This window comes from Piliocolobus tephrosceles, chromosome 16, assembly GCF_002776525.5.
Source record: "Piliocolobus tephrosceles isolate RC106 chromosome 16, ASM277652v3, whole genome shotgun sequence".
In the NCBI taxonomy this organism is placed as follows: domain Eukaryota; kingdom Metazoa; phylum Chordata; class Mammalia; order Primates; family Cercopithecidae; genus Piliocolobus; species Piliocolobus tephrosceles.
Window position 1 is genome coordinate 52961060 of NC_045449.1, and position 15855 is coordinate 52976914.

Below are 15855 nucleotides of genomic sequence, written 5' to 3' on the forward strand. Positions count from 1 at the left end.
TTTTTTGAGATGGAGTCTTGCTCTGTCACCAGGTTGGAGTGCAGTGGCGTGATCTCCACTCACTGCAACCTCCACCTCCTGGGTTCAAGAGATTCTCCTGCCTCAGCTTCCCGAGTAGCTGGGACTACAGATGCGTGCCACCATGCCCAGCTAATTTTTGTATTTTTAGTAGAGACAGGGTTTCACCATGTTGGCCAGGATGGTCTCGATCTCTTGACTTCATGATCCACCTGCCTCAGCTTCCCAAAGTGCTGGGATTACAGGCATAAGCCACCACACCCGGCAGACACCTGTCTTTCATAAAGACTCAAACCTCAGGCTGGTGGCCTCCAGCCATGCCACCCACCCATACCACCCCTCAGACCTTCCTGACTGGTCACTGACTGGGGACAATGGGTCCTGCAGGACTGGTCTCTGCTCCACCCTCCCACACTCACCTGAGCTTCCCCTCGTGGCAGGCTGAGCGGGGGCACAGCATAGGGGAGGGAGGACACGTTGAACCACGCCTGTGACTGCAGCACAAACTGATCCAGTGGCCTCTGGACAGGTTGGGGTTGAAAGCCGTAAACACCCACACTAGGCCTATTGGTTGCAGGAGTCCAGGTCCCACACTCCCGGCGGGGAAGCCCTGCCTCTGGCCTAATCCCACTGCAATCCCCCAAAGTAAACCTTGCCTTCCCTCTCTTCCTGCCTTCCCACACCAAACCCCGCCCCTCCCAGAGCAAAGTGGTCCCCGCCTAGAAGGCCTGGCCCCGCCACTCTACGGCCTGCCCCACCTGGTGGAGGCTGGGCAGCCACAGGAAAGCCAGCACCGTGACCATGGCCCGCTGCCCGCGCGCCATCTCCTGCAGGTCACACTGCACCACAGTACAGGGCGCCGAGTCGCAGCTCTGAGGGGAGGCGTCGTCAGTCCCCAGCCTGTCCTGGCCCATCACCCCATCACCCCCCACCCCCTTACCCCCAGGACCCAACGCAGAGGGGGCCGGGGGTTCAGGGAGCGGAGGCCTTCCCATCATGAAGGGCCTTGGATCCGAGCTTCGGATGCTGTCTCCACGGGCTTGCTCACATAGTCCCAGAGATGCAGGGAGGGTCACCCCCCAGCGCGCAACGCCCAGAGCTATGATAACCTTGCTTTGGCATTATTTTACGTTCCTTAATATACTGGGAAGCTTTAAAAAAGTGCAGGTGTCTTTCAGCTCACCCCAGACACAAGCCAGCGTGCTTCAACAGCCATGTTGAAGTGCTCCCTGGGACCAAGCGTGGCCCACAGAGGCCCACAGCACACCCGAACCCCTCTCCCTCCTCCCATCCCCTCTGCCCCCTGGGCCCCGGGGAGGCCCCACTGGAGACCAGAGAGCCTGCTCACTACGAGAACTGGATCCTGAAGCCTCGAGGGCTGCTCGGGCTCTGGCAGGAAGATCTGTCTGCGATCCCGCTTGTGATGGGCCCGGTGAATGGGGGAGGGGCTGGGGGTGGGCAGCCCCCAGTCCACCTGGTGGGGCAAAGGAGTGGTCAGGCCCAGGTCTCTGCCGAGCCCCAGCCCACAGACGTGCCCCGGTGGTTGGTCTGGGGCCCCCTTCACAGCTCTTTCTTCCACCCAGCTCTCACCTTGCGGGGGTTGACAGGAGGCTGTGGGAAGCACTGAAGGCCCCCCTGGGGCTGTATATCCACGATATAGAGCAGGTCGGAGTGCTGGGACTGCCCCGGGAGGTGGATGCTGAGGTGAAGGCCATTCACAGTCCCAGGGCCATTGTTGTGGAGCTGGAGGGGTGGTGGTGGCAGGGCGCGGGGAGCTCAGCCCCTCACCCGGGGTTCTGAGGACCCGCTCACCCCAGCCCGGGACGCGAGGCTCCTCCCTACCTCATAGGTGTGCTCCACTTTGGGTCCCCGGCTGTCCAAGCTGTTCTGCTCCCTGTCACCTTCTTCTGCAGCCACCACCAGGGAGGCTGGAAAGGAGTTCCTGCAAATGCCCAAGACCCCCAGAGAGAGTGTGATGCCCTGACTGGCCTGTAGGGTTCCCCAGCGCCCCCTGGAGTTGAGAGCCCTGAATACCACCTCCATTCTCCACCCCTGGCCTCTCACCCTCGCAGCTCCACTTGGGCCTCTGCCCGGACTGGCACATCCAGCAGCACAATCTTGCTGTTTGGATTCTGGCTGTTCTTGCTAGAGGGGAGGGAATGAGGAGAAACAGGGCCAGGGACACCAGCCCAGTGACTCTCTGAGGGTGAGGCCAGAATTTTAGAGAGTTCAGAGAAAGCTAATTATACAAACAGCATGCCACACTGAAGTTAGGCCTGGGAAAGAACTTCCTCTACGGCTCCAAGACTCAGACATAAGTCTCTGAGGAAGAAAGGGAACTAGGCTTCTTCAAAGACCTTTTTTTTTTCTTTTTTTTTTTTGAGACAGAGTCTCGCTCTGTCACCCAGGCTGGAAGGCTGGAGTGCAGGGGCCCAATCTCAGCTCACTGCAACCTCCACCTCCCAGGTTCAGTTCCAGCTATTCTCCTGCCTTAGCCTCCTGAGTAGCTAGGATTGTAGGTGCACACCACCATGCCCAGCTAATTTTTATATTTTTAGTAGAGATGGGGTTTCACCATGTTGGCCAGGCTGGTCTCCAACTCCTGACCTCATGATCCGCCTGCCTTGGCCTTGCAAAGTGCTGGGATTACAGGTGTGAACCACCGCACCTGGCCTCAAAAGACCCTTTTGTATGGAAGGGAGCTGAGGGGCTCTGCACGGGGGTCAGACAGGGGAAGGGTGGTGGGTAGGCACGCTTGCTGGGTCAGTACCTCCGGATCTGCAGCTGGAAGGACACAGACTCCCCAGCCTCTTCCAGATTCCCCACGCTCACCAACATCTCAATTCCTATCTGGGAGATCACGAACAGGTCACTGCCCAAATGCTCCACTTCGGACAGCCCTGCCCTGAATGTGGCCTCCAGTCTTCACCCTTCAAGATCATCATTATTCTTTCTTTCTTTTTTTTTTTTTTCTGAGATGGAGTCTCACTCTGTCACCCAGGCTGGAGTGCAGTGGCATGATCTCGGCTCACTGCAACCTCCACCTCTCAGGTTCAAGTGATTTTCCTGCCTCAGCCTCCTGAGTAGCTGGGACTATAGGCGTGTGCCACCATGCCCGGGTAATTTTTGTATTTTTAATAGAGATGGGGTTTCGCTGTGTTGTCCTGGCTGGTCTTGAACTCCCAACCTTGTGATCCACCCATCTCGGCCTCCCAGTGTGCTGGGATTACAGGCGTGAGCCACCGTGCCAGGCCACCATTATTATTTCTATTTTACCTGGAAGCCCACTTGGTAAAGGGGCTCAGAGAGGGAAAGTCACTCACCCAAGGACATGGGGCGAGGGAGTGTGAGGTCCAAGATTCTGGCCCAGAACTATGCGGTTCTAAAACCTCACCCCTAAAATCTGGTTGTTCATGAGCCACTGGTGGAGACCCAGTACCATGACCCAGCCGCCTCACCTGGGTGTTCTTCTTCATGGGATTGCCCAGCTCACACAGCACCACCCTGGTCTCATTCTCCTTCTTCTGGTTACAGATGAGTCTCTCAAAGCCCTTCAGGAAAGCAGTTTCAAGAAAGAAATTACAGGCATCAGCATCATATATATATATTTAAGCTCCCTTGGAAGGTCTGGAAAGATTTGTGTGCCAAGGTAGGGAGGGGGGTTTCTTGGGGTGGGATCTCAAGGGACTGTCACATGCTAGTGGGTGTATTGCTGTAGCACTATTACTTTTTATGCATTTTCATTTTGGAAATAAAAAACACAAAACATTAGAGTATGATCCCATTATTATAAACTACATTAACAACATAAAAAATAAATATATACTTATGTGAGTGCCAGTCAATATTGAAAAAAAGACTGGAAGGAAATCCTCCAAATGTTAACAGAGGTTCCTGTTAACATTTGGTTCCTAAGCCTTTTTTGTTTTTCTGGTTTTTGTAATAGAGTTCTGGAATTCTGTGCCATTAGCAAGTATTCCTCTTTCAAATAAAAAATTAAAAATTACATCTTTGACAGCAAAGCAGAAGAGAAGAGAGACTCTCAGGGAGGGAGATGAGAGAGCCAAGGCTCCAGCACCTCCCAGATCCTGGGTACTGTTCCCAGGGTGGGGGCCGTACCTCGACGTTGCTTAGGGCCCGCATGTAGTGGGCCCCCTGGGGCAGATGCACGGCCAGCTCTGCTTCATAGGCCCCCTCGCCCTCATTGGCTGTGTCCATCTGCAGCTTCAGGACATTATCTGCCCCAACTAGGAGCGGGGAGCCTGTCCTGTGGGGAAAGAGGAGTGAAGCCAGATAGCCTGGGTCTGGGCCCAGGATGTGGGAAGAGAGGGGACTCAGGTGGGGAGCAGGTATGACGGGCAGAAAGGGCCAGGATCGGGCAGAGTGGGAGGCGTCCTCACACGCTGGCAGTGAGCTGAAGCTGGGGCACACAGACGTCATCTTCCCCGCAGTCCAGGACAATTCGTGTCTAGGGGGACACATTGGGGTGTGTGGGTAAGCTGGGGACGTGTGAGGTTTGGGGATTACATCAGGGTTAGGAAAACAGTGGGCTTTGGATTCACATAGGGGCTTAGGGAGTAAGAAGATCTGAGGATGAAAAGGAGTTTGGAGATGGGGCTCTGGGGTTTATTTGGAGGTTTGAGACAATGTCAGGGTTTATCAATATACATTAGAGCTTAGAGGATACTGGGATTGTTAGGTGTTTATTTTATTTTATTTTTTTGGAGACAGAGTCTTGCTCTGTTGCCCAGGCTGGAGTGCAGTGGCACAATCTTGGCTCACTGCAAGCTCTGCCTCCCTGGTTCATGTCATTCTCCTGCTTCAGCCTCCCAAGTAGCTGGGACTACGGGCTAAAAAATTAGCCCACACCCGGCTAATTTTTTGTGTGTGTATTTTTAGTAGAGACGGGGTTTCACCGTGTTAGCCAGGATGGTCTCGATCTCCTGACCTTGTGATCCGCCCGCCTCGGCCTCCCAAAGTGCTGGCATTACAGACATGAGCCACTGCTCCCGGCCTTTTATTTTTTGAGACAGAGTCTCGCTCTGTCACCCAGGCTGGAGTGCTGTGGCACAATCACTGCAACCTCTGCCTCCCGGGTTCAAGTGATTCTCCTGCCTCAGCCTCCCAAGTAGCTGGAATTACAGGTGTGCATCACCATGCCTAGCTAATTTTTTTGTATTTTTAGTAGAGATGGGGTTTCACCATGTTGGCCAGGTTGGTCTCCAACTCCTGACCTCAGGCAATCTGCCCACGTCGGTCTCCCAAAGTGCTGGGATTATAGGTGTGAGCCACCGCGACTGGCCGGATTTTGAGGTTTTCATTAGGGCTTGGAATTACATCAAGGTTTTGGGGTTCACATTGCATCTTGGCACTAACTCTAATCTTGACTTGTTGTCAGGGGTCCTGCACCTCTCTTGCCTGTCCCCACCTGTCCCTACCTGCTCCTGCACATGGGTGTCTCCATGCAGCACGACAGCAGGGGCCATTCCAGCCTCCGTGGGCGGCAGGGACACGTTGAGGCTGAGCACAATGGGGCTCAGCTTGTCCCGGAATTCTGCCTCATCCTAGGATGGGGGAAGAGTCAGGCCATCTTGCTACCATACACATCCCACCTTCTCCTGGCCAGTCGGCACCGTGTCCTGACTACCCCTGGACTCACAGCGCCCAGCTCAGTGCCCCAGGGCTGGAAGAACAAGTACAGTGGGTGTGTTCTACTCGCCCAGCCCTGCCAATCCCCTGCCTGGGCGTACTCGAAGGAAGGCCATGGTGGTGTGGCAGATGGGGCTGTGCTTTCCGCCCAGATCCAGGTTCAGGGTGGTGCCTGCCTGTTGAGAGCCCAGCAGCAGCACCCGCCGGCCCTGGCGGGGCTTCTGCCGGTCCAACTGCAGCTCGGCATTTAGGGCTAGCAGGGCAAGCAGAAGAGTCAGGACCTCCCTGGCCAGCCTCCGGGGCAGTCCAAGCCCACCTCCCTCCTATCCCCTTCATGCCACTCACACAGCTTCTGAGGAATGTTGTGCCCAGTGGCTCCAACACACATCTGGATTTTGAAGCTGCAAAGACGTAAGTGGGGCTCAGGGATTGGGGCCTTTTGAGGTCCCAGATCCTTCAAGGCTCATGCCCCCTGCCTCCTCACCAGCTCACGGGTGTCTTGGTCTGGGGTAGGACACAGCTCTTCACAGCAGGATTCAGTGAATCTTGTACCAGTAGCTGGACAGAGGCCTTCACCACTGGCTGAGCTCTGATGGGATGGGGTGATGGGGTAGGCTCGCCACTGTGGCTCCTCCTGGCCTGGCCTCCTCTGATGGCATGGGACCTTCCCCATCCTGCCCCTGGAGCCAGCGCTCACCTGTACACAGCCACCTGGTTGGCCCCGTAAGCTCCCACAATCAGGTCTACAGACATGGAGGAAGGGGCAGAATTGGCCATTAGAGAGGGCATGGGATCCTCATCTCATCTTCCCAGGGGTTTCCCCACACCACCTCCCCCACTGGAGGTTTCACCCAGCCCCTCTGGCAGTCCACAGGGGGACACCAGGCCAGCCATGAGCCCCTGGCCATGTCTCTCGGCACTTCCAGCAAATGTCCAAGGGCCTTTCTTGGGCATTTCTAACTGGAGGCAGTCCAGGGCACCTGGGTATCCGTTGTCATCGATGTCTACGGCACCTCGAAGGGAGAAGCCAAAGGCAGAGCCTGTGGGGAAGGGGCTGTCCAGGACCTGGGAGGGACGTGAACTCAGCCCCTCACTCTGACCCAGGAACACCAGCACTTGGCCCCGGCCACTGGGACCCCCGTAGGGGGCAGCCACTGCAATGTCTGGAAGGAGTAACAGAAAGGGAGTGGCCGATTGTTATTCAGCCTCCCTAGATGACTGTAAAGCTTTCCTGAGCTTCTCTGGGCACATCCCAGGAGACCAGGAAAGGGGTACAAAGTGTGGGTGAAGGAGGCACTGCCCTACCCTCCAGGAGTTGACAATTAGGTGGGAGAGGGACCTGCCAAGTAGGATTGTTATAAAAAACAGTGACAACTCTCACTGTCTATTGAGGAAAATATATCCTGAAAATTAAGCATCATTATTCCTTTTTCTAAATTTATTATTATTATTATTTGAGATGGAGTCTTGCTCTGTTGTCTAGGCTGGAGTGCAGTGATGCGATCTTGGCTCACTGCAACCTGTGCCTCCCCTGTTAAAATGACTCTTGTGCCTCAGCCTCTCTAGTAGCTGGGATTACAGACGCCTACCACCATGCTTGGCTAATTTTTGTATTTTTAGTAGAGACGGGGTTTCACCACATTGGCCAGGCTGGTCTCGAACTCCTGACCTCAAGTTATCTGCTTACCTTGGGCTCCCAAAGTGCTGGGATTACAGGTGTGAGCCACCTTTTAAAATTTTTTTATTTTTAAGACAGAGTCTTGCTCTGTCATTCAGGCTGGAGTGCAGTGGTGCGACCATGGCTTACTGTAGCCTCAACCTTCTGGGCTAAAGCAATCCTCCCACCTCAGCTTCCCAAGCAGTTGAGACTACAGCCACCATGCCCAGCTAATTTTAAAAACTTTTTATAGAGACGAGATATCCCTGTGTTGCCCAGGCTGGTCTCAAACTCTTAGGCTCAAGTGATCCTCCTGCCTCGGCCTCCCAAAGTGCTGGGATTCCGGGTGTGAGCCACCGTGCCTGGCCATCTAGCATCTATTTCTAACCTCTCCATTCCATCAAGCTCCCAGCCCCACCACTTCTTTCAGCAGGTGACATAATCTCTTACTTCAGGAAGAGAAGCAGCCCACTGTTATGCTATAATCCCATACTGACTTTCTTCCCGCTTCCCCATTTGACCCTGGAAGAGGTTTCCCTCCTTTACCCTGACACTGGGCCAGTCACCCTCCCACCCCCTGAGGCATCACAGGGACTCTCTGCTGGCTCATCCCCCCATTTCCTCACAACATCATTTTCAACCTACTCCATGTTCTTCCACATTGAAATAATCTTCCCTTGACCCTCATCTCTTTTCCATAATCATCTTTTCTCTTTTTCCTCTCATAGTCAAACGTATCCTTTTTTTTTCTTTCTATTCCTCAAATTCCTTTTTACCACAAACCTGTTGAAAGAGCTGTTTACATTAGCTGCCTCCAATTTTTCCCCCCCATTCATACCTTACCCAATTGCATTCTGGCTTTTGACCCTACCTTGACCTGAATCAATTTATGTCACTGTCACCAATAACCTCCTCCCCCCTTTTTCTCTTTCTTTCTTTTCTCCCTCCCTCCCTCCCTTCCTTCCTTTCTCTCTCTCTCTCTCTCTCTCTGACGTGGAGTCTTGCTGTGTCGCCCATGCTGGAGTGCAGTAGTAGCGCGATCTCAGCTCAGTGCAACCTCCACTTTCTGGGTTCCAGAGATTCTCCTGCCTCAATTTCCCAAGTAGCTGGGATTACAGGCATGAGCCACTGTGCCCGGCACCCTCTTCTTGCTAAAGCCCATGGATATTTCTCCAGCCCCATCGAATTGTACCTTGCAGCAGCAGCAGGAGCTGCAGCACCCACTTCCTCCTGCACATGCTTTTTAACACATGCTCTTCCTTGAGTCCCTGGCCATCAGACCCCCTGGGTTCCCTCCTCCCTCTCTGGACACTTCTCTGTCTCCTTCTCAGACTCACCTCCTGTATGAGTCACCTAAATGCTTTTGCTCCCCAGGGCTCTATCCTGGGCCTCTTCTAATTTCACAGGTTCCGGGACCTCATCCACTTTCCCCAAACCCCTGTCTCCCATTCAGATCCATCTTGTGGAAGCAGGGAGAGCCACTCCCTCCCAACTGTTCTTTGGATATTTCCGCCTAAAGCACCCAAGCCTTTCAAGCTCAACAGGTCCAGAACTGAACTGCTGATCTCCCACCTCTCCCCAGCACCTGCTGCATGGCCTGAGTTCCAGGCAGTGGAGGGCATCACAGGCACCCAACTCCAACCTCTCCCCTGGCCCCACATCCAGTCTCCCACCAAGTCCTAATAATCCAAGTCCTAAATATCTGTGAAGTCACTCCCATCTCTAACTGCACCGCCAAAATCCACATCCAGGTGGTCATTGTCTCTTGCCTGGATTAAGGCAAACACATCCTAATTCGTCTCCTTCAACTCTCCCATCTGCTCTCCACTTAGCACCCCAGGTGTCTAAGCTACATACTTATACGCTTAAAACCCATCCTGGTTCTGGCTGCCCTCAGGCCAGCTCCATGCTTTTTGTGTGTCTGTTAACCCCTCTACACCTAGTAGGGCTCCTCTCTTCCCTCACCATTGTAGCCATCCTGGTCGAGGTCGCCCAGGGGTGCGATGGCAGAGCCGAATCGCCCATAGAGCTGTGTGCCAGTCAGCAGGAGGCTGGGGGCACCCAGCGTGTGGGGGCCTCGCGGCTGCAGGAACAAATACACACGCCCCACTTCGGCCAGTTTTCGGTCTGCCCGGCTTTCCATATACAGTGGAGCGCCCACCAGCAGGTCGTGCCTCCTGTGGGCCAGATGAGTGGTTATATGGGACTGGACAAGGGGGATGTTGGGGCTAGGGCCAAATTTCCCCCACCCTTGCTCTCCTATTCCTCCGGTGAACATGTAACGTGAGAGGAGGGGCTAGGAAATAGAGACAGAGGGCAACTCTGGTAATTTGGGACCCAACTGGGTAGGGGTGGGCCATGTCCCTCCTCACCCATCCCCGTTGACGTCAGTGACAGCCACTGAATGCCCAAAATACGAAGCCATCTGCAAGATGAGGAGCACCATCATTCAGGTCGCTGGACCAGCATCCTCTCTAAGAAATGGGCCCTCACCTCCCGTAAAATATTCTGAAGTCTCAGTTACCCCTCCACCCAGCCACTCCCACTGGGACCTGGCCTCCACCTGCTCTCCGTGTAGCCGGTGCAGCCTCTGGTAGTAGGAGCCCAAAACTTCCACCTGCATGGACAGCGAAGGTGAGAGCATCACTCTTTTACCCAAAGCAGCCTCCCACTCCAGGTGAGAAAGGGCTGTTTGGTGGCGGCGCTTTCAGGTGGGGGGCGCTCAGGGGTTGTCAGCCTGAGGACTGGGATAAGGGGCTTCGGGATGCCCAGTTGGTGGGGACACTTACCGCTCCCAGCGTCCAGCTCCAAGTGGGGGCACCGACGACATACTCTGGCGACAGGGAGAGCCAGGCTCAGGGAATGAGAGCCTTAGACCCTACCCACTGCCCGCTCCCCGTTCTGCACCCGGGGAAGATTCATGTGCAGGAAGATTTCCCTACACAGGGGAGATTTCAGGAAGGCGCTCCTCCCCGGGCTGGGCTCCCCAACTCCCGCCCTAAGTGGATTTCTTGCCTGTAGTGTTGAGATCCCCGTCGAACTCGCCCACGGCCACCGAGTACCCTGAGGACACGGGCGCAAATTAGTCTTTCCCGGGGGAGGAAGCAGGGAGGGGACGGAGGGCAAAGAAGGAGGAGATTAAGGCCACTCAGCCCCAGCTCTGCCTTGTACAGATGGAAAAACGGAGGCCTTCGAGCGGCCAAGCCCTGCCCCAGACTGCACTACGAGTACGCGGTGGAAGGGAGCGGTGGGCGCATGGGAGGTGGGCGGTCAGCTGGGAAGCTGCAGGAACTGAGGGCGGGAGCGACTTAGGCGGTGGGCCGGCCGGCAGAGGTGGGCATGGAGGCTCCCGCAGGGGCAGGACCTGACCGTCTGCGGTGAGCGGTGACCCTTGGGGTGCTGGAAGTCTAGAAGGGAGGTGTTACCCCAGTAGCCGTCGAAGTACTCTGGGTTGCTGCAGTCGAAGGAGAGGCTCTGGGAGGACACGTGCCACAAAAGGATGCCTGGGCGGTAACTCGAGAAAATATCCGCAATTGGAGCCTGGGCCAGGAGACCTAGGGCGGAAGGGACAGCGGGTGTGGGGCCCAAACCCCAGCGGTCTCCCCCGGCCGCGAGAAGTGAGGGAGGTATACGGATGGGCACGTACCTAAGAAATAATAGCCTCCAGGAGCCCCAAGCACCAGCTCCCCGGCCTAGAAGGGAAGCCCTGAGGGTGAGAGGGTGCCCTGTTTGGGAGCCGCCCCCGTCCGCTTTTGCTCCCTGCTTGCCTGAGTGACCACGGAGCTGAAGCCCGCTTCACAGTAACGCTTGTCCCAGCCTGCGGTAGACAAGGAGGAGGGGTCAGCGCAGGGCTGGAGGGAGGCGCGCGCGAGCCCGGAGGAGGGCTGGTGGGATCCTACAGGGGCGGGGCCTGGAGTCGGCTGGGCCCTGGGGCTAGGCCGGATCCAAAGCAACGGCTGCGGCGCTGGGGGCGGGATCCGGTGGGGGCGGGGCTAAGCCGTCGCGAGTGGGCGGGGCCAGGTCGTCGAGGGCGCTTACTAAAATTCTTTTCCACGTAAATGCGGCTCAGGGTGTTCCCGCGACAGGGGGAGTACTCGGCGCGGCGGCCGCTCTCTGGCTGAGCCAAAAAGCAGCTGCCTACGGGCGTCTTCTCAGCCTCCTCGGTCTTTTCTAGGACGTTCCAGTGCTGCCAGGGGGCGCAGGCCTGGAGAAAGGCCACAGGAGAGTGGGGAAGGGCGCGAGACTTGGGCTGGAGGCCCCGCGTGTCCCTGCTCCCGACTGTTCCCGGTGCCCTGTACCGCGGGGCCCACCACAATGACGTCGCTCCAGCTGACGACCGACGCCCCTAGTCCTTGGCGGGCCTTGAAGGTTTGTAAAGTTTGGGAGCCCACATTTCGGGTCTCATCACCTGGAAGGCACAAGAAGGGGTGGAGCGCTGAAGCCCGGCCGTCCAAGTCCGTCTGGCCCCACCCTTGTTCTCCTTGCCTGGGACTCACGGAGGTCAAAGAGTAGCGAGGGGCACTGGCCGCCCTCGGCTCTCCAGGGGCACAGGAACACGCCGCCCGTCTCCTCCTGGCTGGGACCCAGGGTCCGTGGGGCGCCCACCACGATGGCCACTCTGCATAGGAAAGCTGGGTGAGCGCTGCGCAGATTCCAGCGTATCCCAGACCCTGGCGACGGCGCTGGGAGCCCCGCTCAGAAGCCGATGTGGCGTGGGGGCACCGGACCATCTTTCCTCAATGACACCTCACAGACCACTGAGGTGTACTTCTTCATCTTATGGACAGTGAAACCGACTCTCAGCGAGGGCAATCACGTGCGTAAAGTAACCCAGTGAGTTGAGAATAAAGCTGGGACTATAAGGGGTTTGAGATCTTTGCTGAAAAAGACCTAAACTCTGTGCAACATCTCCGTCCTTCCACCCACAACAAGAACCAGAGGTTCACATGCTCCCTAGAACGCCTGTCTAGACTGTTACCAGATCCCCCCCGCGCTTTTTTTTGTTTTTGAGACGGAGTCTCGCTCTGTCGCCCCAGGCTGGAGTGCAGTGGCTCACTGCAAGCTCCGCCTCCCGGGTTTATGCCATTCCCCTGCCTCAGCCTCCCGAGTAGCTGGGACTACAGGCGCCCGCCACCACACCCGGCTAGTTTTTTGTATTTTTAGTAGAGACGGGGTTTCACCATGTTAGCCAGGATGGTCTCAATCTTCTGACCTCGTGATCTGCCCGCCTTGGCCCCCGAAAGTGCTGGGATTACAGGCGTGAGCCATCGCGCCCGGCCCAGATCCCCTCTTGAGTGCTGGTTTTAATGAGGAAAGGTAGAAGGTACCTCTGAAGTGGGGCTGGAGTGTGTGTGCTGATAGAGATGAGGGCCCTAGCAGATCTAGGTTTAAATCACAATTCTGCCATTTGTGAAATAGGAATACCAATTTCACAACCAATGACTTTTTCACAACCAATCAAAACTGTCAGGAGTAAATGTAATAAATACGAGTAACGGTTAGCAGGGTCCCAGCCAAATACATAACAAATGCTCTTGAAACAATGCTATAATTTTAAAAAATAATTTTGTTGTTTTGTTTTGAGACCGGGTCTCATTCTGTTGCCCAGCTGGAGTGCAGTAGTACGATCACAGCTCACTGTAGCCTTGATCTTCAGGGCTCAAGCAATCCTCTCCCCTCAGCCACCCGAGTAGCTGGGACTGTGGGTGTGCAACACCATGCCTAGCTAATTAAAAAACATTTTTTTATAGGCCAGTCATGGTGGCTTACACCTGTAATCCCAGCACTTTGGGAGGCTAAGGTATTACAGGCATGAGCCTCTGTGTCTGGTCTATACTTTTTTTTAGCCGCAGAATGTTTAAGTAGTGCCAATGGGATTACTACTTATAGGAGGGGAGATAAGCAGGAGTGGGCACAGGAAGGAGTTGAACTGATTCAGGCCCAATGACAGCATTCGCCAACACCCACAAGCTCTGGAGCTAGAATGACCCTTCAAAATTGTCAGAGTTGGCCGGGCACGGTGGCTCACACCTGTAATCCCAGCACTTTGGGAGGCTGAGGTGGGCGAATCACCTGAGGTCAGGAATTCGAGACCAGCCTGGCCAACATAGTGAAACCCCGTCTCTACTAAAAATACAAAAATTAGCCAGGTGTGGTGGCATGCACCTGTAATCCCAGCTACTCGGGAGGCTGAGACAGGAAAATCGTTTGAACCCGGGAGGCAGAGGTTGCAGTGAGCTGAGATGGTGCCACTGCACTCCATCCTGGGCAACAAGAGCAAAATTCTGTCTCAAAAGAAAACAAGAAAAAAAAAGGCCCAGCGTGGTGGCTCATGCCTGTAATCCCAGCACTTTGGGAGGCCAAGGCAGGCGGATCACCTGAGGTTGGGAGTTCGAGACTACCCTGACAGAAACCACGTCTCTACTAAAAATACAAAATTAACGAGGTGTGGTGGCACATGCCTATAATCCCAGCTACTCGGGAGGCTGAGGCAGGAGAATCGCTTGAACCCGGAAGGTGGAGGTTGTGGTGAGCCGGAGATTGCACCATCGTACTCTAGCCTGGGCAACAAGAGCCAAACCCCATCTCAAAAAAAAAAAAAAGAAAAAGAAAAAGAAAAAGAAAATAAAAGAATTGTCAGAGTTGATGAAAGAGGGAAAGAGGGCTGGACCCTTATCAAATGCCTCCCCACTCCCCGCCTCCACGCTCCCCACTCGCCCACTTCTCATTGTTCAGTCACTGGATGTGGGCCACCTTGGGAGGGGACTTTAAGTGAACTGGCTGTCTTCAGCAGAGGAAATCTCCTAAGTGGCTGACACTTGAAGGCTATATGCCATTGCCACCCCCTGAAGCTGGTGGGCACTGTGTCTCTCACGGTAAGTAGCTCAGGGTACACACTATGAAGAGAAGGAGCCAAGACTCTAATCTTGGGCACTCTTGATTCTGAAGCCTGATCAATACTAACCATTAATGACCTATTGCTTCTTTTCAAAAATTTATAATGTTGGTGGAGATGAGGGAAATGGAATAGAAATGCAAGATTGGGGAGGGTAGACAACTTTAGTTCTGCAAATCAATTTAGGACATGTGCTCCTCTCCGCATTTCTTTCTTTCTTTTTCTTTTTCTTTTTTTTTTTTTTGAGACAGAGTTTCACCCAGGCTGGAGTGCAATGGCGCGATCTCGGCTCACCACAACCTCTGCCTCTCAGGTTCAAACAATTCTCTTGCCTCAGCCTCCCGAGCAACTGGGATTACAGGCATGCGCCACCATGCCCAGCTAATTTTTTTTTTTCCTTTTTTAGTAGAGAGGGGGGTCTCTCCATGTTGGTCAGGCTGGTCTTGAACTCTCGACCTCAGGTGATGCACCCGCCTTGGCCTCCCAAAGTGCTGGGATTACAGGCGTGAGTCACCACACCCAGCCTCCTCTCCACATTTCAAGGTGTTGAGGGTGGAGTGGTTCATACAACTGACCCTTGGGGAAAAAATAAAGCATCAACTTTTGTCTTCCCTTGGTTCTTGCTATAGTTTCAGTGCCCATCACCACACCTGTGCCCTGCCCTTGCACCTTCACCTGAGCCAGTCCCCCAGACCTCAACATTCTTGACAAGAAATCAACCTGAATAGGCCCCACAAGTCACCTTGCTCAACTGCCATAACAAATGGAAAACTTGAAGCCCCCAGAAACAGTGATGGGGAGGGGTCCTGCTCTCTCCCAATACCCAAACTTCCCTCACAGCTCACCTCCCATGGCTGTCCTTGTGGAAGTCCAGTGAAAACCCAAAGTGGCTGCCATTGGGGCCTGCATAGAAGGTGAGATGTACTGGGTCCAGATTCAAGGCCCAGGCTGGAGGGGCAGCACAAGGTCCCAAGAGCAGCAGCACCCACTCCAGAAGCCAGAGGGCTTGCAGTGGACACAAAGCTCTGGCCATCTTCCTTCTTCCACAACCTCCCAGGCAGGAATGGGCCAGCTCCTCCTCCTTCCCTTCAGATTCCTCCACAGGAAGTCTTTTCTTATCAAACTGAAACCCCAAGTAACTTGCTGAGCAATGGGCAGAGCAAAGGGCTATAGCCCCCGGACTCATGGTGGCTAGAATTGTCAGGAAGTGGGTGAGGCCACTTCCTGACATGGCTGAAAGCCATGAGTCCTCCCTTTTCCTGAGAATAGTTTATTACCAAGTCCTATTGGTTCTGCCTGTCAATGATGTCTCTTGACTCTTTACCCCATCTCTACCACCACCATGCTAGTTCAAGCCACCATCACTTTCTGCTTGGGATACCGTGATTGCGAACTAGTCCATACCTGTCTACTCTAGCCTACAGTTCTAATCTCCTCCCTTCCCCCATCTGGCTGTACAGCTGTGGTGTTTTGTGACTTAGCCAGAGGTTGGGGAAGGAGAAGGAAGCTGCTGCCCCCTGATAAAACCTGAGGCTGCTGTATCTTTTTGGATACGGCATTTACCCGCTTCCTCCTAGGACCTTGGGCGGCCTCAACCAGCCATACTGGCACAGCAGCTTCCTCACTTGTCTGTCTT

At 54.7% G+C, this 15855-nt stretch overlaps 1 protein-coding gene across 1 annotated transcript in view; it reads right to left on the minus strand.

Moving 5' to 3' along the window:
• ITGA2B (integrin subunit alpha 2b) overlaps positions 1-15422 on the minus strand; it is a 17926-nt gene extending 2504 nt beyond the window's left edge. The window contains exons 1-28 of the mRNA XM_023191457.2: positions 15065-15422; positions 11821-11942; positions 11635-11732; positions 11363-11528; positions 11092-11141; positions 10971-11016; positions 10750-10878; positions 10340-10387; positions 10114-10157; positions 9888-9941; positions 9697-9749; positions 9290-9501; positions 6648-6830; positions 6365-6410; positions 6152-6256; positions 6013-6068; positions 5769-5920; positions 5457-5582; positions 4419-4486; positions 4138-4285; positions 3477-3569; positions 2789-2868; positions 2083-2163; positions 1861-1960; positions 1609-1761; positions 1367-1492; positions 777-890; positions 438-539 (exon numbers count right to left, since the gene is read on the minus strand). Of these exons, the coding sequence (XP_023047225.2) occupies positions 438-539; positions 777-890; positions 1367-1492; positions 1609-1761; positions 1861-1960; positions 2083-2163; positions 2789-2868; positions 3477-3569; positions 4138-4285; positions 4419-4486; positions 5457-5582; positions 5769-5920; positions 6013-6068; positions 6152-6256; positions 6365-6410; positions 6648-6830; positions 9290-9501; positions 9697-9749; positions 9888-9941; positions 10114-10157; positions 10340-10387; positions 10750-10878; positions 10971-11016; positions 11092-11141; positions 11363-11528; positions 11635-11732; positions 11821-11942; positions 15065-15405 (3096 nt within the window). The 5' untranslated portion in view covers positions 15406-15422. The remainder of the gene's footprint in view (positions 1-437; positions 540-776; positions 891-1366; positions 1493-1608; positions 1762-1860; positions 1961-2082; positions 2164-2788; positions 2869-3476; positions 3570-4137; positions 4286-4418; positions 4487-5456; positions 5583-5768; positions 5921-6012; positions 6069-6151; positions 6257-6364; positions 6411-6647; positions 6831-9289; positions 9502-9696; positions 9750-9887; positions 9942-10113; positions 10158-10339; positions 10388-10749; positions 10879-10970; positions 11017-11091; positions 11142-11362; positions 11529-11634; positions 11733-11820; positions 11943-15064) is intronic.
• Between the last annotated feature and the right edge of the window lie 433 nt (positions 15423-15855).